The sequence below is a fragment of the Pelophylax lessonae genome (assembly GCF_965119305.1).
Source record: "Pelophylax lessonae genome assembly, chromosome: 7".
Lineage (NCBI taxonomy): Eukaryota > Metazoa > Chordata > Amphibia > Anura > Ranidae > Pelophylax > Pelophylax lessonae.
Window position 1 is genome coordinate 23,649,001 of NC_138774.1, and position 22,876 is coordinate 23,671,876.

The 22,876-nt window shown below is 37.4% G+C and overlaps 1 protein-coding gene across 1 annotated transcript in view; it reads right to left on the reverse strand.

The window, feature by feature from the left end:
* Positions 1-22,876, reverse strand: part of DIAPH2 (diaphanous related formin 2) — a 1,824,032-nt gene that overhangs the window by 935,211 nt on the left and 865,945 nt on the right. The window contains exons 19-20 of the mRNA XM_082263377.1: positions 22,761-22,862; positions 22,200-22,294 (exon numbers count right to left, since the gene is read on the reverse strand). Coding sequence (XP_082119503.1) covers positions 22,200-22,294; positions 22,761-22,862 — 197 coding nt within the window. The remainder of the gene's footprint in view (positions 1-22,199; positions 22,295-22,760; positions 22,863-22,876) is intronic.

A 22,876-nucleotide genomic window follows, 5' to 3' on the forward strand; every position in this document is an offset into this window, starting at 1 on the left:
CAAGCCTCGGGTGTGTTCAACGGAAATGACGTGGTCGCGCTCTCTACCGGTTTCGTCTATCTGACGTCATCTGTCAGATAGACGAAACCGGTAGAGAGCGCGACCACGTCATTTCCGTTGAACACACCCGAGGCTTGGAACGCACATCCGGCGGTTGGGACGCACGCTATCCCCTTGTGTATACCGCGAAAGAGGAAGTTGCGGTTCCTATGCCAGACGGGCATACCTTTTGGTTTTATACTATGTGAGTACTTGTCTTTTATTTGAATAAAGTCGTTTTACAAGACAATTTTACACTATTGGAGGCTCCTTCCCTTTTCTCCCATATACCCGGTTACTGTACTGGACCCCTATATACACATACTGAGCTGACACCTATACACCAACAAGGAGAGGAACCAAGATCGGGGGATATCCTGAGTGCCAGTGTGTGGGAGCGATCCCCTAATAATCGACCCGCTGTTTACCCCTGTAGGGGTAAGGGAATCTGGTAAGCGCAGGACCCCAGGCTCAGGGGAATATTTCTTCTTTCCGCCCACCCACCATACTTTGGGCATAGATAAAGGAGCACCTTCTTTTTTTCCACCTTATACGGATCGCACTTATTTAGGACTTCTTTCTGGATCCAGAGTCACCAAGATTGCACATGTGTTTGGACTTATTTACTTGATAAATTATACGGACACTTTTTTGATACTGCTATATATACATATTTTTTTATATTTTTTATATTTTTATATATATTTTGAATTCTTTTATATTCTATATATATTTTTTCATTTTTTATATTTTTTACACTGCTATTTTTCCTGCACGGCTATATATTAAGAGGAAATTTGCACCTTTGCACTTTCACATTCACTCATTCATTGGTAGCTATATATATATATATATATATATTATTTATTTGCGCACTTATATTTATTGGTACACTTATGATCATATTTACTGACTGTTATTTTATGGGTGTTAATTTATTATTGGACATTATTTATTGAACTTCATAATTGCAATATTGTTTTTACTACTTCACATTTGCCACTCACCTTTGCACTTTTTCGCACGATTGTATTTATGGTATATATTTGCTGATATATTTTAATAAGTTTTTATCTGATGTCTATTTGCACATAAACCTGTCCTGTATTATACAGGTTTTTGATATTTGCTACGCTAAATCATTTAAATAGATTACGCACAGATCCTATCAGCAGCTTTTGTACAAATCTCCATATAACACCCTACCATCAGTATAGTAAGATCCTATTCCCTAAGCACCCCACCAGGCAGCGCCAATCACTTCTCTCCTTCCTCCTATTCTCTTTAAATGCTCCCTTTATAGGGTTGCATTTCTTGAAGTGGGCAGCAGCTAGGTGTGGTGTTGATCTTTACATATATACCCCCCATCCTAAGCGCGGAATCACATCTACCCTTTCTAATAACATTGTTTTTGTTCTTCACCTGCACATTACAATGCTGTAGCCTTGGTGCTTTTGTATTACTTTAAAACAATTAAACGTCAGATACCAGAATAGCCCTTCAAAGCAAAATAAAAAAATGTCACTCTCAGTTAAACTTTTTGTTCTTTTAAACTTTGCCTCCATTGTCTGGCTACCGCCGGTGAACAATCTCACCTACACGTAGGTGTCAACTTGAGCGTTCTTAGACATTTTTCCTTGTTCCTATTTTATATTTTTATATCAAATCTTGAGACATGAATTTCTGCTCTTCAAAGTAATTCTTTCTTATTTTTTTTACAGCTTCTCAACTGCTCTTAAAAGTGTGATTAAGTGTTAAGATTAAGAATTTAATCACAGCGCTTGGGTGAGGGATGCATGCTGGCTTTTTCCATTTGATAAAAGAAGCAAAATACTTAAAATGCGGCTGAATAAAAAAAAAAAGGAAAAAACTTTAAAAGGAGGAAAAAAATGCTACAAAATGACTGAAAAGTGTTTTAGAACTTCTGAGAATTTTTTTTTAATGTTTTTTACAGCATCGCAGTTATTTTTTTTTTTACTTACTAATAATCGGCCAACGTATGTAAATGTATGTGGATCATAAATAAATATTAATGTTTGTTTGCTTTGTGCTACGGTCCTCTAAAAGTGTTCTTTTATTTTTTTTTCTTTTTTAGCATTTTACAAACTAAAGGACTAAACCTCAAATAAAAAAATTTCCATTTCAGCTCCAGAAGATTTTACCCCCTTCATGACCAGGCCATTTTCTCTAATTAGCACTGCGCTACTTTAACTGGCAATTGTGCGGTCATGCAATGCTGTACCAAAATTAATTTTTTATCTTTTTTTCTCACACAAATAGAGCTTTCTTTTGGTGGTATTTGAATACCAATGTTTATTTTTTTTTTGTTTGGTTTTCTTGAGATATAAACGTAAAAATAAAAACAATTATTTTCTACTTTCTCCTATAAAACAAATCCAATGAAAAAAATTTATAAAAATATAAAATTTCTTCATAAATTTTGGCCAAAATGTATTCAGCTACATGTCTTTGGTAAACAAAAACACAATAAGTGTATGTTGATTGGTTTCGTGTAAGTTAATGGCTTCTGCAAACTACGGTATATATATATATATATATATATATACCAGAATACATTTTTTATTTTTATAAACTAGTAATGGTTGTGATCAGTGGGACTGCGATAGTGCGCCAGACAATCTGACACTAACTGATGCTGAAGATTAGTTGGCATCACCAGTGACACTAATATAGGGATCAGCGCTAATAAAATACACTGTACTAATGACACTGGCTGGGAAGGGGTTAATATATATAAAATAACTAGGGCAAGCAAAGGGTTAAAAATGTGCCTAACAATGTGTAATGTGTGCTGCTTTTACTATGCAATGTGCCAGCTTTTACTCCCTGCTTTGCAGGGAGACAAAAAACGGCACATTGCTGCTGTATGTAGAGAGCTTGTTTACCAACCCCAAGGTTCAGTGTTGGGACCCTTAATTTTTAATATCTTTATAAATGATATAGGGTCTGGGATTATAGGTACCATTTCAGTCTTTGCAGATGACACCAAGCTTTGCAGTGGAATAACTTCTTTACAGGATGTCTCCAACTTACAAGCCGACCTCAATGCACTGTTTCATTGGGCAACTATGTGACAGATGAGGATTAATGTTGATAAATGTAAAGTTATGCATTTGGGGGCTAAGAATATGCATGCATCATACATACTAGGAGGGATACAACTGGGGGAATCCATAGCGGAGAAGGATCTGGGTGTTCTGGTAGATCATAAGCTTAATAATAGCATGCAATGCCAAGCTGCGGTTTCCAAAGTGAGCAAAAAAAATTCTTGTATTAGGAGAGGCATGGACTCCAGAGAGAGAGATATAATTTTGTCCCGGTACAGATCATTAGTAAGACCTCATCCGGAATATGCAGTTCAGTTTTTGACAACAGTTCTCAAAAAGGATATCGGGGAACTGAAGAAAGTGCAGAGAAGGGCAACCAAACTGGTAAGAGGCATGGAGGAGCTCAGCTATGAGGAAAGATTAGAGGAACTGAATTTATTCTCTCTTGAGAAGAGGAGATTAAGGGGGGATATGATCAACGTGTATAAATACATAAGGGGTCCATATAGTGAACTTGCTGTTGAGTTATTCACTTTAAGGTCATCACAGAGGACAAGGGGGCACTCTTTACGTCTAGAGGAAGAGAGATTTAATCTCCAAATATGGAAAGGCTTCTTTATACAGTAAGAGCTGTGAAAATGTGAAATAGACTCTCTCCAGAGGTGATTCTAGCCAGCTCAGTAGATTGTTCTAAGAAAGGCCTGGATTCTTTCCTAGGTGTACATAATATAAATGGGTATTAATATTTATAGGTAAAGTTGATCCAGGGAATAACCGATTGCCTCTCGGGGGATCAAGAAGGAATTTTTTCCCTTGCTGGAGCAAATTGGATCATGCTTTGCTGGGGTTTTTTTTTTTTTTGCCTTCCTCTGGATCGACTGTGGGTATAGGATTGTGTATATATAGGATTGTATGTATAGAAGTATATGTGTGTGTATATATATATATATATATATATATATATATTAGGGATCGACCGATTTTCGGCGGGGCCGATATGCACTTTCCCCGATATATCGGAATCTGCCCTTGAGGTTACCGATATTGCTGATATTTCGGGAAAGTGCTTGTACCGGAGTGATGCCTGCAGCTAGAGGTACCGGCGTCCATAGCCAACGGTCGGCTGTCTTGTAATGACAACTGATGAGGCTGAGAAGGAGCGGGAGGGGACACTGACAAGGAGCCAGAGGGGACCCCTCCCGCCGCCTTCCGCAGCTCACCCGAGTCTCCCGTCCCACCGGGAGACCTGGGGAACCAGCCTGCACAGCCACCGAAGAGAAGACCCGATCAAAGCTGCATTCGGCTCTGATCGGGTCTCCATGTAAAAACTCTGCACCAAATTCAAAAAAATGTCAGCATTCAAAACAGCCAAACTTGGCTTTTTGAATGCTTTTAAGTGCAGAGGAGGGGTGTGGGGTCTTTTAGACCCCCAGATCCCTCTACAAGAGAACCTGTCAAATAAAAAAGTAAAAAAATTTAATGTACGAAAATATCGGCCAATATCGGCTGATACCGATATGCGATCACCAAAATATCGGTATCGGCAATATAAAAACTATATCGGTCAATCACTAATATACTGTATATATATGTATATATATATATATATTTTTTTTTTTCCCTCTATTGGTTGAACTAGATGGACTTGTGTCTTTTTTCAGCCAGACTAACTATGTAACAGGACTCTCTTCTAGAGATGTACCGAACGGTTCGCCAGCGAACGGTTCCCGGCGAACTTCGAACGTTCGCGTTCGCCGCTGCGGGCGAACATATGCGATGTTCGGTCCGCCTCCTATACATCATCATTGAGGCAAACTTTGACCCTGAACATCACAGTCAGCAGGCACATTTCCAGCCAATCAGCATACCTCCCTCCCACACCCTCCCACCTCCTATAAATAAGCAAGGGCAGCATCCATTTTAGATCATTTCTGTGTTACTGAGAGCAGGGAAAGTGCTGCTGCTGCTGTTATAGCTGGGGTCAGTTAGTCAGTGTTCCCGGTCTTGTTAGCCAGTGTTCTTGGTACATTCCTGCTGTAAGGACAGCACCCCAAAAAGCCCTTCCTAGGGCTGGTTTTTGAGGTTTTTTTTGGATATATATATATATATATATATATATATATATATATCTATTGTCCCCAAAAGCCCTTTTGAGGGCTGGTATTTGTGTAATTTTTTTGTTCTGTGATATATATATATATATATATATATATATATATATATATTGTCCCCAAAAGCCCCTTTGAGGGCTGGTATTTGAGTATTTTTTTAATATATATATATATATATATGTAGCATGTCCAGAACCAGGAAAAAAAGATCATATAGGTGTAAAAGGGGTTCCCACCATCCCTGCTCTACTGAAAAATTATCTTTTTTTCTGGTTCTGGACATGCTACAGAGCTGAAACTTCACAGGTTGACTTTTTAGACCCCCCTAGACACTAAATCACACAAAAAAAAGTTCTTAAAAATTGTCATTTTTGATAGAGAGCCAATTATTGAAAAAAAAAAAAAAAACTTAACAAAAAAAAATTTCTTTGGATTTACTGTCTGGGGGGTCTAAAAAGTGTACCTGTGAAGTTTCAGCTCTGTAGCATGTCCAGAACCAGAAAAAAAATAGAATCAGGGTTAGGGCTAGGGTTAGGGTTAGGGCTAGGGTTAGGGTCAGGGCTAAGGTTAGGGTTATTTTTAGTGCTTAGGGTTAGAGTTAGAGGGGTAGGGGTAGGGCTACTAACTCTAACCCTAAGTATCTCACCGTAACCCTAACCCTAGCCCCTAACACTAAACCTAACCCTAACCCTCTAACCATAACCCTAACCCTCTAACCTTAACCCTAACCCTCTAAGCCTAGCCATAAAAATAACCCTAACCCTAAACCTAACCCTAACCCTAACCCTAACCCTAGCCCTAACCCTAGCCCTAACCCTAACCCTAGCCCTAACCCTAACCCTAGCCCTAACCCTAATTCGTATTTTTTTCTGGTTCTGGACATGCTACAGAGCTGAAACTTCACAGGTACACTTTTTAGACCCCCCAGATGCTAAATCCAAAGAAATTTTTTATTTTTATTTTTTTTTAATTTTTCCAATAATTGGCTCTCTATCAAAAAATTACAATTTTTAAGAACTTTTTTTTGTGTGATCCCTCTCCGGCTTGCCACAGTCCAGGTGTTTGTCCCCTTGAAACAACTTTTCCATTACTATTGTGGCCAGAAAGAGTCCCTGTGGGTTTTAAAATTCGCCTGCCTATTAAAGTCTATGGCGGTTCGCAATGTTCGCGAACATTCGCCGATGTTCGCGTTCGCCGTTCGCGAACAGCAAATTTTCGGTTCGTGACATCACTACTCTCTTCTGCCATTTGCTCAGCCGATCAGTGGGTGCCGGCCATAAATCATTGGGTAGGACCAGCTGATCGGCTTCTGCTGAAGCCAATGACACAGTCTTCCGGCTCCGTAAGCGTACAGGTAAGTGATTGTGCCTCTACGAGCCGTCCTGCTGCAGTGGGTTGGCAAGCGGTTAAAATGATACAAGTTGGGATTATTCCTAAAAAGAATGACACTGCTGCTGTATATTGTGACAAGTCTCCAACTTATTTATGGAGATTTGTAAACTTACTGACAGGTCAACTTTAAAATATAAGCATACACTTTCTTCTTTTACTATTGTTTGTTTCCACAGATGAGGAGAAGGAAAGCGACGGTGAACGCACAAAGGGCATTTGCGAAAAATATCCTTAATAACCAGTAAAAGTCAGGAAACAAGAAACTGTTTAAAATGACAAAGGGAAAAAAATGGAAAATAGATGGAGACCAGATTCCCTTTAATGTTAAAAGACTAACAGCAAACGGCCGTACCCCCTGCGCGGGCCGCAGCTTATTTATCAGCAGAAATCCCGCGCACTTATGTCCATTACGATCCTCAAATCTGTCCAAGTAATGGAAACGCGCATCAGTTATTGAAAACAGCCAATTACTGGGCATAAAGCAGGGCAGAGAGTAATAAGATACAGATAGTGTAGCTACATAAAGCACTTTGTGAATTCCACATGCTGCGCACAAGACAAAGTAATTGATTTTTTTTTTTTTTTTCCTCATCTAAGATGAAACAAGTTATCACTAAAATATAGTCCATTGCTGTCAGTTTGACAATTTAATTACCTTCATCTATCTGATTCCTTTTCATTCTGAACTGGAAAAAAAAAATGGTGAAGCTTGGCAACAGAAAAGTAAACTGGACTGAAGCTGCAAATGTCTGCCCAGAGGAGACGAAACCTTTGGAAATACGTAAGGCCTTGCCATTCTATGGAGGAAAGGAGAACAACTTCCATCGGGGTATTTTCCTGAGTAAAAGTTAGGAGCCCCTGGTACAATTGGTCAAGCCACTTTTTTTTTCCTATTAATTAATTTATTATTTATTTTTTCATTTGAAAACTGTATTGAGTAAATTACAGCCAAGTCTTAACCATATGGTGTTAGATTAAATCCAGACCAGATTCAATAAAATGGCTTTAGATTTAATCACACATCATACAATTAAGTCTGAAGAAGGAGAGGCCTTTCCCTGAAACATGTTGGCTGTATTGAATTCAATGGCTGTATTTTATTCAATTAACTCAACTTAAAGCTAGTTGACCATTTGTATCGGACTCTAACATTACTCATGAAAATGGAATATCTGTTGAATGGTCTGTTGAATGCCACTGATTGACCACAACTGGGTCATCTTTTACTGTATCTTCATTGTAGAGTAACTACTATTTTCCTGAGTAAAAGTTAGGAGTGTCTAGTACAATTGGTCAAGCCACTTTTTTTTTCCTATTAATTTATTTATTATTTATTTGATTTTTCATTTGAAAACTGTATTGAGTAAATTACAGCCAAGGCTTAATCATATGGTGTTAGATTAAATCCATTCCAGATTCAATAAAATGGCTTTAGATGTAATCACACATCATACGATTAAATCTGAAGAAGGAGAGGCCTTTCCCTGAAACATGTTGGCTGTATTTTATTCAATGGTTGTATTTTATTCAATAAACTCAACTTAAAGCTAGTTGACCATTTGTATCGGACTCTTAACATTACTCATGATTCATGAAAATAGAATATCTGTTGAATGGTCTGTTGACTGCCATTGATTGACCACAACTGGGTCATCTTTTACTGTATCTTCATTGTAGAGTAACTACTATTTTCCTGAGTAAAAGTTAGGAGTGTCTAGTACAATTGGTCAAGCCACTTTTTTTTTTTCCTATTAATTACATTTATTTTTTCTTTGATTTTTCATTTGGAAACTGTATCGAATAAATTACAACTGGGTCACCTTTTACTGTATCTACATTGTAGAGTAACTACTAAGTTTTGGAAATACAAGGGCTGTACCAAGAGTGGCGTTCACCGGAGGAAAGGGGAACAACTTCCATCAGGGTGTTTTCATGAGAAAAAGTTAAGAGCGCCTGGTACAATAGGTCACTTTTAAAAGTAACTTTTTATTTTTTTTTTATTTTTCATTTGAAAACTGTATTGAGTAAATTACAGCCTAGGCTTAACCGTATGGTGTGAGATTAAATCCAGACCAGATTCAATAAAATGGCTTGAGATTTTGAGATTTAATCGCACACCATATGATTAAGTCTGAAGAAGGGAATGCCTTTCCCTGAAACATGTTGGCTGTATTTTATTCAAAAAAACTTTTACAATTAGCTTAAAAATAATATACCATTTGTATCGGACTATCTTAATTTTACTCATGAAAACTGAATATCTGTTGAGTGGTCTGTTGACTGCCATTGATTGACCATTATTTGGTCACTTTTAATGTGCCTTCATTGTAGAGTAACGTCCTCAAAGGAGAAGCAACTTTAAGATTTACCAAACGTTAACTTGGATTTCTCCAGCACTACCATGCACCTACTAAGTTTGGGAAATACAAGGGCTGTACCAAGAGTGGCATTCTTTGGAGGAAAGGTTAACGACTTCCATCAGGGTGTTTTCATTAATAAACTATTAGGAGAGCCTGGTACAAATCAAGCAACTTTTTATGTTTTATTTTATTTTTTTCTATTTATTTATTTATTTATTTTTTTTTTAATTTACTAAGTTTGGGAAATACAAGGGCTGTACCAAGAGTGGCATTCTCCAGAGGAAAGAGGAACCAATTCCATCAGGGTGTTTTCATGATTATTTGTTAGGAGCGCTTGGTACAAAAGGTCAAGTAACTTTTTTTTTTTTCCTTTTTTAAAATGTTGTATTTATTTATTTGACTTGATTTTTTTATTTGACAAGTTTATTGAGTAAATTACAGCCAGGGCCTAACTGTATTTTGCGAGATTAAATCCAGACCAGATTCAATAAAACGGCTTTAGATTTAATCAAACAATATACGATTCAGTCTGAAGAAGTAGAGGCCTTTCCCTGAAACATGTTGGCTGTATTTTATTTAATAAACTTTTAAAATTAGCTTGAAACTAGTGGACTATTATATCGGGCTCTCTTAACTTTACTCATGAAAATATCTGTTGAGTGGTCCGTTGACTGCCATTGATTGACCACAACTGGGTTCACCTTTTACCGTGCCTTTATTGTAGAGTAACGTCTTCAAAAGAGATTTAATTTTAGGATTAATCAAATGCTAACTTGGATTTCTCCAGCACTACCATGCACCTACTAAGCTTAGTAAATACAAGGGCTGTATCAAGAGTGGAATTCTTTGGAGGAAAGGGTAATGACTTCCATCACAGTGTTTTCATGAGTAAACGTTAGGAGAGCTTGGTCAATCAACTTATTTTTTTTTTCTATTTATTTATTTTTTGATTTTTTTTATTTGAAAATTTAATTGAGTAAATTACAGCCAGGGCTTAACCGTATGGTGTGAGATTAAATCCAGATCAGATTTAATAAAATGGTTTTAAATTTAATCACACACCATACGATTAAGTCTGAAGAGGAGGAGGCCTTTCCCTGAAACATGCTGGCTGTATTAAAAAAAAAAAATAAATTGAAACTAGGTGACCATTTGTATCAGACTCTCTTAACTTTACTCATGAAAACGGAATATCTGTTGAGTGGTCCGTCGGCTGCCATTGATTGACCACAATTGGGTCACCTTTTACCCAGCCTTCATTGATTGACCACAATTGGGTCACCTTTTACCCTGTCTTCCTTGTAGCGTAATGTCCTCAAACGAGAACTTTAGGAGTTATCAATTGCTAAATTGGACTGCTCTAGCACTACCACGTGCCTTCCACTTTTGGGAAATACAAGGGCTAGCGTTCTCTGGAGGAAAGGGGAATGACTTCAATCAGGATGTTTTCATGAGGAAACATTAGGAACGCCTGGTACAAATGGTCAAGTAACTTTTGTTTGTTTGTTTTTTTTTTTTTTAATTTGTATTTATTTATTTATTTGATTAGATTTTTTTATTTGAAAAGTTTATTGAGTAAATTACAGTCAGGGTTTAACTGTATTGTGCGAGATTAAATACAGACCAGATTCAATAAAATGGCTTTAGATTTAATCAAACAATATACGAACATGTCTGAAGAAGGGGGCCTTTCCCTGAAACATGTTGGCTGTATTGTATTCAATAAACTTTTAAAATTAGCTTGAAACTGGTTGACCATTTGTATCGGACTTTCTTAACTTTACTCATGAAAATGGAATGTCTGTTGAGTGGTTTATTGATTGCCATTGATTGAAAACAACTGAGTCACCTTTTACCATGCCTTTATTGTAGAGTAAAGTCTTCAAAGGAGAGTTGATTTTAGGATTAATCAAATGCTAACTTGGATTTCTCCAGCACTACCATGCACCTACTAAGCTTGGGAAAATCAAGGGCTGTACCAAGAGTGGCATTCTTTGGAGGAAAGGGTAACGACTTCCATCAGGGTGTTTTCATGAGTAAATGTTAGGAGAGCATGGTACAAATGGTCAATCAACTTTTTATGTTTTATTTAATTTTTTTCTATTTATTTATTTTTTTGATTTTTTGATTTGAAAAGTTTATTGAGTAAATTACAGCCAGGGCTTAACCGTATGGTGTGAGATTAAATCCAGATCAGATTTAATAAAATGGCTTTAAATTTAATCACACACCATACAATTAAGTCTGAAGAGGAGGAGGCCCTTTCCCTGAAACATGTTGTCTGTATTTTATTCAAAATAACTTTTAAAATGAACTTGGAACTAGTTGACCTTTTGTATCGGACTCTCTTAACTTTGCTCATGAAAATGGAATATCTGTTGAGAGCCACTGATTGACCACAATTGGGTCACCTTTTACCCTGCCTTCATTGATTGACCACAGCTGGGTCACCTTTAACTCTGCCTTCATTGAAGAGTAATGTCCTCAAAAGAGAACTTTATGATTTATCAAACGCTAACTTGGACTGCTCTAGCACTATCACGTGCCTATTACGTTTGGGAAATACAAGGGCTGTACCAAGAATGGCATTCTCTGGAGGAAAGGGGAATTACTTCAATCAGGGTGTTTTCATGAGTAAACGTTAGGAATGCCTGGTACAAATGGTCAAGTAACTTTTGTTTTATTTATTTTTTTTCACATTTTGTATTTATTTATTTATTTGATTTAATTTTTTAATTTGAAAAGTTTGAGTAAATCACAGCCAGGCCTTAACTGTATGTTGTGAGATTAAATCCAGACCACATTCAATAAAATGGCTTTAGATTTTATCACACACTATACGATTAAGTCTGAAGAAGGAGAGGCCATTCCCTGAAACATGTTGGCTGTATTTTATTCAATAAACTTAAAATTAGCTTAAAACTAGTTGACCATTTGTATCAGACTCTCTTAACTTTAGTCATGAAAATGGAATATCTGTTGAGTGGTTTATTGATTGCCATTGATTGACCACAACTGGGTCACCTTTTACCATACTTTTACTGTAGAGTAATGTCTTCAAAGGAGAAGTAACTTTAGGATAATTCAAACGTTAACTTGGATTTCTACAGCACTACCATGCGCCTACTAAGTTTAGGAAATACCAGGCTGTACCAAGAGTGGCGTTCTTTGGAGGAAAGGGGAACAACTTCCATCAGGGTGTTTTTATAAGTAAATGTTAGGAGAGCCTGGTACAAGTGGTCAAGCAACTTTTTATGTATTGTTTTTTTTTTTCTATTTATTTATTTTTTGTTTTTATTTTTTATTTTTTTTAATTTGAAACATTTATTGAGTCAATTACAGCCAGGGTTTAACCATATGGTGTGGGATTAAATCCAGACAAGATTCAATAAAATGGCTTCGGATGTGATCACACAGCATATAATTAAGTCATAAGAAATGGCGGGCCTTTCCTGAAACGTGTTGTCTGTCTATTATTCAATTAACTTTTAAAATCAGCTTGAAACTAGTTGATCATTTGTATCGGAGACTCTTAACTTTGCTCATGAAAATGGAATATCTATTGAGTGGTTCGTTGACTGTCAATGACTGACCACAACTTAACCAAACACTAACTTGGATTGCTCCAGCACTACCACGCGTCTACTAAATTTGGGAGATACAAGGGCTGTTTTAACAGTAATGCAAAAAAAGGGCATAACTTTTTTATGTCAACAAAATGGTGACCGTCTGCACACAGACACCGACTTCCAGTTGAATAAAAATGAATGAGATTAGTAAAAGATGGTTTCAGCCCTTTAGAGAACACCTCAGACATGTTTCCTCTAAAGGTCGAAACGTGTCTGAGAAAATCTGTACAGGTGGAGAACAAGAGCTGAAGCCATTTTTACTCCTCTCATTCATATTTATGCAACAGGGTCTGTGTGCAGACAGTCACCATTTTGTTGAAGTCTACTAGAGCCTGACAAGCAGGGCCGGACTGGTCTACAGGGAAATTTCCCGGTAGGCCGCCTGCCCTGGGGGCTAGGAGCTTTGGGACTCAGAGAGAAGCAGCGGCTTTGCTGTGAACAGGAAGTGAGGCTGTTCCTGGAGCCCGCACCGCTCCCCCAGCTTTTTCCTGGCCGCCCAGCGGGACTGTCCCTGGAGCCTGTGGTCACCAAGCTGGGCTGTTCCTAGAGCCTTTGACTGTCCACTCAGCCTCTTTGTGGCCACCCATTCAGTTCACGCCATGGCTGGGGGGTGGAGACTAGATTGTGAAGTGGGAGGGGCTGGAAGAGACCCCTATATCCTGATTTCGGCATAGGTGTCACTGCTGACATTGAGTTTTTGATGAAGGAGGGGTTCAGTCTTTTCCATATTGATGGTCTCCCATCGTGTGGTTTGTCTTCAATGTTGGTTTCCCCTTCTTTAAACATCTTCATCTATCTGTGCACATTTCTCTTGTCAATGATGTCATCCCCATTAACATTCTGTAGCTTTCTATGGATGTCGAACAGCCTGTACCCCTCTGTCATCAAGAACTCAATGATGGCACGTTGCTTCTGTTCACAATCCATTATTTACAAAAGAATAAGAGTTACTAAGTTACTATAGAGAAAGAGTTACTATACCAAAATGTGACATTTGAACGACCTATGTAAGGTGAAGAAAAAGTTATGCCCGCCTTTGCATTACATTTGGTACAGCCCCTATATACAGTACATACTCTCTTCTCTTGTATCTTACAATGAATTGATCATATGTACCCGTAAAAGTCCCATTTATATTGTACTTTTGGCAATGATTGAACTTAGGAATGATGGTACGTGAGTAATCATTTGCTCATGAAGTCCGTGATTAACTTTGGACCTATTAAATTGCATCAGGGTGTTGCCACCAAATTGCAAAAACGCAAGCAGGTCTGGATTGAGGGGAAGGTCACCAAGTTGGGGGCCAACATCAGATTACAGGACAGAATGTAACCTGTACTTTGCAGCTTTATCACTTTTATTTTTAATTTAATAGTTGAATAAATTTATAGTTTTAGAGCGGCTTAATGGTGAGCACTTAAGTTTTGTAGCACTGGGGTCCTCCCACACTCCAAAAAGTGTCCTTCATAACCTAGTTTTTTAAACTTTTTTCCACAGGAAAAAAAAGCCTGTACACCAATAATAAAATGGCAGTACACAAATAATATATATAGACATCTCACAGTTCAGTTGGATCGGTCTTCTCAAGACAGGATTCCCCTGTCAAATCTTCAAAAAACTCAAAAGGCAGCAAACAGCACCAAAAAGGAAGAAAAAAATAACAAGACGTGGAAGGAAAACCAGAAAAACAAAGTTCCAGGAAGTATCCCAGAAGACAGGGGAAATAAGGAATACAGCAGCCGGTTCTCCTCAGCTCTCCGCACCGTCCCTGCCGCATCCTGGACATCCCACCGACCCGCGGGACTACTGATGTCATGCTTTAGGTTTACTGGTATCAGTGGAGTATATTTGAGACCGATAGCTATGGAATAAGGAGTGGAGGTCGGAATACATTTATTCAAAGCCACTGTAGAAGCCCAGCATCTTTCCCTTTGGGGTAAATATCAACTAAAGCGCCTTAAAAGGTGCAGTGAGGTGAGCGGCCACTGTTACAGCTCACTCCGGATCACATCGCGGGATATTCACAAACTGTCCTTGAGATTCACTGGTTGTCACCTAATTATATGTGCACTTATGAACTCTATTTGACGACTGCACCATTTTTAGTCACAAGGACTGTTAATTGCACAGGATATATATATATATATATATATATATATATATATATATATATATACACCTTTTTTCTGACCACCGCACCAGTTTTTTTTTTTGCACATGGACTATTAACAGATTAACAGCACAAGATATATATCCATTTATTGATCACTTCACCAGATATTTATTGCATATGAAATGTATATTTATTGATTTAATTATTTATTCGATTTGCAGTATTATATGTTCATCTATTTATTGGATAGGATATTTATTTATTTATCACGCAGTGATTGTTATTCATTATTATCACATATCGATCACATTTGATTAAGAGTATTCAGTTTATTCAGGATTATTGCTTATCACATCAGTCACTATTAATTTAATATTTTTTTTGACCACTATGAATATTTGATTATTGGATTAACCATACACAGTGTTATTCTGATCCTGCGAATTCAATCGTTTGATGCTGGTACCCGGCAGTTTCTTCTATGACATTTTATAGTATCATTTTTTGGAAGTTGGATACATAATACAGCAGCTCTTTTAGGGATTTTTTTAGGACAGATACATATTTTGTTTTAGGATTTGGATTGTTTTTTAGGATTCGGATTTTATATTTATTATCATCTTATATACTCAGGACTATTGGTCATTACATCAGTCACTATTAATTTTGATTATTATGTATGTTTGATTATTGGATCAACCATCTTGCAATATTGCGATTTTGCGATTTCTATCGCTTGATGCTATTTTCTGGCAGTTTTTTTCTGTGATAATTTTATGGTGTAATTTAATGGAATATACTATGGAACTATTTTAATGGAAGTTGGATTCATATTGCAGCATCTCTTTTAGAATATTTATATCTAGGACAGACATATATTTTGTTTTAGGATTTGGATTGACTTTTAGGATTCGGATTTTATATATATTATCATCTTATATCGTTCTTTTGAAGACAGACATATATTTGACTTTAGGATTTGGATGTATTGACCTCATATAATAGTTTTATATTCTACTCTCAAGTAGTTTGAGCCCCTCTGAGATTTTCTCCAACTAGCGCCGGCTCACTTTGTCTTGTGAAATAATATATGAATACATAAAAAAAGAAAAAAAAAAAAAAAACATAGATAAAATCTACCTCAAACCCCCTCCTCCAAACAAAAAAACTGCAAAAAATAAAAAAGGTAGATTTTTTTTTTTTACCAAGACAATTTCTTCTTAACGGGTCAGTAAACAAAAATTCCTATTTATGAACTAATATTTTTGTACCAGTTAAATATTTGTACAAATACAACTTCAAATCATATGAAAACCGTTACTAGCGTTTAAAGTGGACCTGTGGCCAAGCTGTGGACATTGTTGGGCTGGTAGGACTATTGATTGCTCAAGGTTCCTACCAGCCGAACAATGCCCATAGCCTGGGCAGAGGTTCATTAAAAAGTTATAGTAATTTTATTTTTCCCAGGAAACATTAGAAATCATTTTAATGAATTTATTATTATTACCGTAAAACATTAGGAATTATTTTATTAATGTACAGTAAAACCTTGGATTGCGAGCATAATTCGTTCCGGAAGCATGCTTGTAATCCAAAGCACTCTTATATCAAAGCAAATTTCCCCATAAGAAATAATGGAAACTCAGATGATTCGTTCCACAACCATTTATTCATAAGTCCTTCAGTTTATAGTCCATATAAAAAGATTATAGCATTGCGATAGGTTATATAACCATAAAATGTCCATCCACAAATAGCCGCTTCCACATTTTATTTAGAAGCAAAATCCAGCAGGAGCTACAGAGTATCAAAGAGAAGAGAGGCGCCTCTGAGTGTAGCAATATGGTTCCATTTAATGAAGGTACAACATTTAGCAACTCACATGGTTGATGAATAAAACAGGCACATCTTAGTATGCAGGCATTCGGGGTAAAGCTGACCACATAGACTATCTTCTGCACAGCCGGCTGCCAGTCTGTAATCCTTACCGGGAAGACCACCCTGCAGTAAAGCGATCTGATAGCGAGGGGCAGCATGGAAGGGATGATGTAGATGGCGGTGCAGAGGATGGTCTATGTAGACAGCTTTAGCCTGGATGCCTGCATCCTTAGATGTGCCTGTTCCAATCATCAACCATCTGAGTTGCTAAAGTTTGTACCTTCATTAAATTTAACCATATTGCTACACTTAGAGGCACCTCTCTTCTCTTTTCTACTCAGCTGTGACTTGAGGCTACTTGTATATCAAGACATCGCTTGTAAACCAAGTCAAAATTTATTTGAAAATTTTGCTTGTCTTGCAAAGCGCTCTTAAAGCAAGTTACTCTCAAACCAAGGTTTTACTGTATTATTATTATAAAAATAAGGTGATGCAAAAAAAGTAAAACCACCTCAGTGCCAAGGTAAAATTAGACAGCAATAATCCTAAATAAAAGCTGCTACCTTAGAATACAAATTACATTAAAATGCTGAATTGATGCAAGAGACCATGATAGCACAGGCAGAGCTATAAATTAAACTAATAAGTAATCCTAAGAAGTTTATATATATATATATATACACATATATATATATATATATATATATATATATATATATATATATATATATATATATGTGTGTGTATATATATATATATATATATATGTGTATATATATATACATATATATATATATATGTGTGTATATATATATATATATATATATATATATATATATATATATATATATATATATATATATATATATATATATATATATATATATATATATATATATATATGTGTATATATATATATATATATATATATATATATATATATATATACAGTCCAACCAAACTTTATTACACCACAATCAAACTGCAAGGGGATGAAGAGGGCAGAGTGGTAAAGATAAGGATCACTAATAATTTAGTGGCGCTGGATGCTCTATCTACTTATAAGGGCTCTTTCACACGGACGTTCCGTATGTCCGTATATCACCCCATCCGTTTGCGGGTGATATACGGACATAATGTAAGTCAATGGGATTGCGGATGTCAGCGGATGACCATCCGCTGACATCCGATTTTCGTCCTTTCAGTTCTGTTCCGTTTTTTGGAACGGAACAGAACCCTATTTTTCCTCCGTTAAAAAAACCGGAAAGGACGCAAAATCGGATGTCATCCACTGACATCCGCAATCCCCATAGACATACATTATGTCCGCATATCATCCGCAAACGGATGGGATGATATGCGGACATACAGACTGGATGACACAAGTGTCATCCGTGTCCGTAAAAAAAAAAAAAAAAGTGCCGCAGCGGACAAAAAAAACCGGAGTGGCCGTGTGAAAGAGGCCTTAAGGTGCATATATGTCCTTGATCTGTGGCACTGGATGTCCTTTCATATCAAGGCGTTTATATATCCATGTTCTGGTGAGTTTTATATCAAAGGGGTGAGGAGCACATTGGAGTGGTGAAGGCACTGATGGAGTTTGTTCAGCATCAAGCTTCTGATTCCATCTTTTACACATCACCTGTCACATTGGGACTCACTACGATCATCACTGTTTGGACTGTATATATATATATATATATATACACACACACACAGTAAAACCTTGGATTGCGAGCATAATTCGTTCTGGAAACATGCTTGTGATCCAAAGCACTCTTATATCAAAGCAAATTTCCCCATAAGAAATAATGGAAACTCAGATGATTCAGATGAAGTCCTCGGGTTTATAGTCTATATACAAAGATTATAGCAATGTGATAGGTTGTGTAACCATGAAATGTCCATCCACAATATGCAGCCTTCCCAAGAGGGATATAAGAGAGATGAGAGGCGCCTCTAAGTGTAGCAATATTGTTACATTTAATGAAGGTTCAACATTTAGCAACTCACATGGTTGATGATTAAAATAGGCACATCTAAGTATGCAGGCATCCGGGGTAAAGCTGTCCACATAGACCATCTTCTGAACAACCGACTCTCACCACTGTCAGTCTGCAATCGTGACCGGGAAGAATAAGCTGCAGTAGAGTGATCTGAAAGTGAGGCTTTGAATCACTGGTGGAGTGCAGCGGGGAAGGGATGATGAAGATGGCTGTGCAGAGGACGGTCTATGTGGACAGCTTTACCCCGGATGCCGGCATACTTAGATGTGCCTGTTTTAATCATCAACCACGTGAGTTGCTAAATATTGAACCTTCATTAAATGTAACCATATTGCTACACTTTAGAGGCTCCTCCTTTTCTTTTTTTATACATGACGCTTCTCTTGCAAAGCGCTCTCAAACCAAGTTACTCTCAAACCAAGGTTTTACTATATATACAGTGGGTACGGAAAGTATTCAGACCCCCTTACATTTTTCACTCTTTGTTATATTGCAGCCATTTGCTAAAATCATTTAAGTTCATTCTTCTTCCTCATGAATGTACACATAGCACCCCATACTGACAGAAAAACACAGAATTGTTGACATTGTTGCAGATTTATTAAAAAAGAAAAACTGAAATATCACATGGTCCTAAGTATTCAGACCCTTTGCTCAGTATTTAGTAGAAGCCCCCTTTTGATCTAATACAGCCAGGAGTCTTTTTGGGAAAGATGCAACAAGTCTTTCACACCTGGATTTGGGGATCCTCTGCCATTCCTCCTTGCAGATCCTCTCCAGTTCTGTCAGGTTGGATGGTAAACGTTGGTGGACAGCCATTTTTAGGTCTCTCCAGAGATGCTCAATTGGGTTTAAGTCAGGGCTCTGGCTGGGCCATTCAAGAACAGTCACGGAGTTGTTGTGAAGCCACTCCTTCGTTATTTTAGCTGTGTGCTTAGGGTCATTGTCTTGTTGGAAGGTAAACCTTCGGCCCAGTCTGAGGTCCAGAGCACTCTGGAGAAGGTTTTTGTCCAGGATATCCCTGTACTTGGCCGCATTCATCTTTCCCTCGATTGCAACCAGTCGTCCTGTCCCTGCAGTTGAAAAACACCCCCACAGCATGATGCTGCCACCACCATGCTTCACTGTTGGGACTGTATTGGACAGGTGATGAGCAGTGCCTGGTTTTCTCCACACATACCGCTTAGAATTAAGGCCAAAAAGTTCTATTTTGGTCTCATCAGACCAGAGAATCTTATTTCTCACCATCTTGGAGTCCTTCAGGTGTTTTTTTAGCAAACTCCATGCGGGCTTTCATGTGTCTTACACTGAGGAGAGGCTTCCATCGGGCCACTCTGCCATAAAGCCCCGACTGGTGGAGGGCTGCAGTGATGGTTGACTTTCTACAACTTTCTCCCATCTCCTGACTGCATCTCTGGAGCTCAGCCACAGTGATCTTTGGGTTCTTCTTTACCTCTCTCACCAAGGCTCTTCTCCCCCGATAGCTCAGTTTGGCCGGACGGCCAGCTCTAGGAAGGGTTCTGGTCATCCCAAACGTCTTCCATTTGAGGATTATGGAGGCCACTGTGCTCTTAGGAACCTTAAGTGCAGCAGAAATCTTTTTGTAACCTTGGCCAGATCTGTGCCTTGCCACAATTCTGTCTCTGAGCTCTTCAGGCAGTTCCTTTGACCTCATGATTCTCATTTGCTCTGACATGCATTGTGATCTGGAAGGTCTTATATAGACAGGTGTGTGGCTTTCCTAATCAAGTCCAATCAGTATAATCAAACACAGCTGGACTCAAATGAAGGTGTAGAACCATCTCAAGGATGATCAGAAGAAATGGAAAGCACCTGAGTTAAATATATGAGTGTCACAGCAAAGGGTCTGAATACTTAGGACCATGTGATATTTCAGTTTTTCTTTTTTAATAAATCTGCAACAATGTCAACAATTCTGTGTTTTTCTGTCAGTATGGGGTGCTATGTGTACATTCATGAGGAAGAAGAATGAACTTAAATGATTTTAGCAAATGGCTGCAATATAACAAAGAGTGAAAAATTTAAGGGGGTCTGAATACTTTCCGTACCCACTGTATATATATATATATATATATATATATATATATATATATATATATATAAGAACTTTTTAGTTTAATTTATAGCACTGCCTGTGATGTCGTGTTATCATTATTATTACTTTTGGAAAGAACCCTACGCTACAAGGACTACCCACTAAATAAAAAATTTTTAACATTGATAATTAAATATAATGACTACTTCTACTGAAAAATTTTATAGAAATTAAACATAGATTTACTAATATTTTATATCATGATAATCAAGGTTCAGTAAAACCTCGGATTGCGAGCATAATTTGTTCCGGAAACATGCTTGTAATCCAAAGCACTCTTATATCAAAGCGAATTTCCCCATAAGAAATAATGGAAACTTAGATGATTCGTTCCACAACCAATTATTCATAAGTCCTTCAGTTTATAGTCTATATACAAAGATTATAGTAATGTGATAGGTTGTGCAACCATAAAATGCCCATCCACAAATAGCCGCTTCCACAGGGATTAGAAGCAAAATCCAACAGGAGCTACAGAGTATAAAAGAGAAGAGAGGCGCCTCTAAGTGTAGCAATATGGGGACATTTAATGAAGGTACAACATTTAGCAACTCACATGGTTGATGATTAAAATAGGCACATCTAAGTATGTAGGCATTGGGGGTAAAGCTGTCCACTTAGACCCTCTTCTGAACCACTGGCTCTCACCACTGTCAGTCTGCAATCGTGATTGGGAAGAATACCCTGCAGTAGAGTGATCTGAAAGTGAGGCTTTGAAACGCTTGTGGAGCACAGCATGGAAGGGATGATGAAGATAACAGTGTGGAGGTCAGTCTATGTGGACAGCTTTACCCCGAATGCCTGCATTCTTAGATGTGCCTGTTTTAATCATCAACCCTGTGAGTTGCTAAATATTGAACCTTCATTAAATGTAACCATATTGCTACACTTAGAGGCGCCCTCTCTTCTCTTTTACACTCAGTTGTGACATGACATTACTTGTATATCAAGACATCGCTTGTTTATCAAGTCAAAATGTATTTAAAAAATTAGCTTGTCTTGCAAAGCGCTCTCAAACCAAGTTACTCTCAAACCAAGGTTTTACTGTAATGTATAATAAAATATAATCATGATAATTTACATCATGAATTTTTTGTTTCAGATAACATTTGGAATTATTTTATTTATTTATTATTATTATTAATTATATTATGTACACCCAGGAAAAAATCCAGGCCTTTTTATATAACTGGGTACAAATATTTATAGGTAAAGTTGATCCAGGGAAAATCTGATTGCCTCTCGGGGGATCAGGATGGATTTTTTTCCCCCTGCTGTAGCAAATTGGATCATGCTTTACTGGGGCTTTTTCCCCTTCCTCTGGATCAACAGAGTATAGGATTGTGTATATGGGATTGTATGGTTGGGTTTTCTTTACTGTTTGTGGTTTTTTTATTTTTTTTATTGGTTGAGCCAGATGGATTTGTGTCTTTTTTCAACCTGACTAACTATGTAACTATATTGTTTTAATATTTATTAACCATTACCTGGATTAGTGACTCTGACAATTTCTCTTCGTCTACTTCCAAAATGATGTTCTTGATTTCATCATAAGGCATCCGGAATGATCCCAGGAAGATGGCTGAAAGGTGCAACACAAAGTAGATCAGAAATACAAAAAGTCGGCACAGATAAAGATGCAACTGCAAAGAAGGAAATGACTATGAGTAATAGCAAAGAACAATATATAAGCTGTCAAATTGATCAATGTAATGTTATTAAGCCAATACGCAAGGCTAAAAGCAGCTTTCACAAGGCGCCTGCACATAATTTTTTATTTTCCTCCTAAACCTTGTTCTGTGTTGGGGCCACTCATCCTCAGAGCACGTCTATTACCCGTCAATCTGATTTGGTAGACTTTAAAATAATAAAATCTCTGCTTTAGAATAACCAACAACTGCATAGTGAGAAGGCTTACTTAACTCAACCCATTCCATTAACATTCCAACACCACACATTTGCTGGTAGATCCAAAAGGGATTGTCTAGCATCGCCTTCTAATATTACAGAAGCCCGGTAAGGTACCAGTAATATAACACACGACTTACAAAGGTTTTGGGCTGCTTTGCCGTCGAGAACTCTTAGCTCCTTCACTTTTTTCTTGGCTAGCATTGGCTTCTTCTCCTCCTCTTCCTCCACTGCCTTCTTAGCTGCAAAAAAAGAG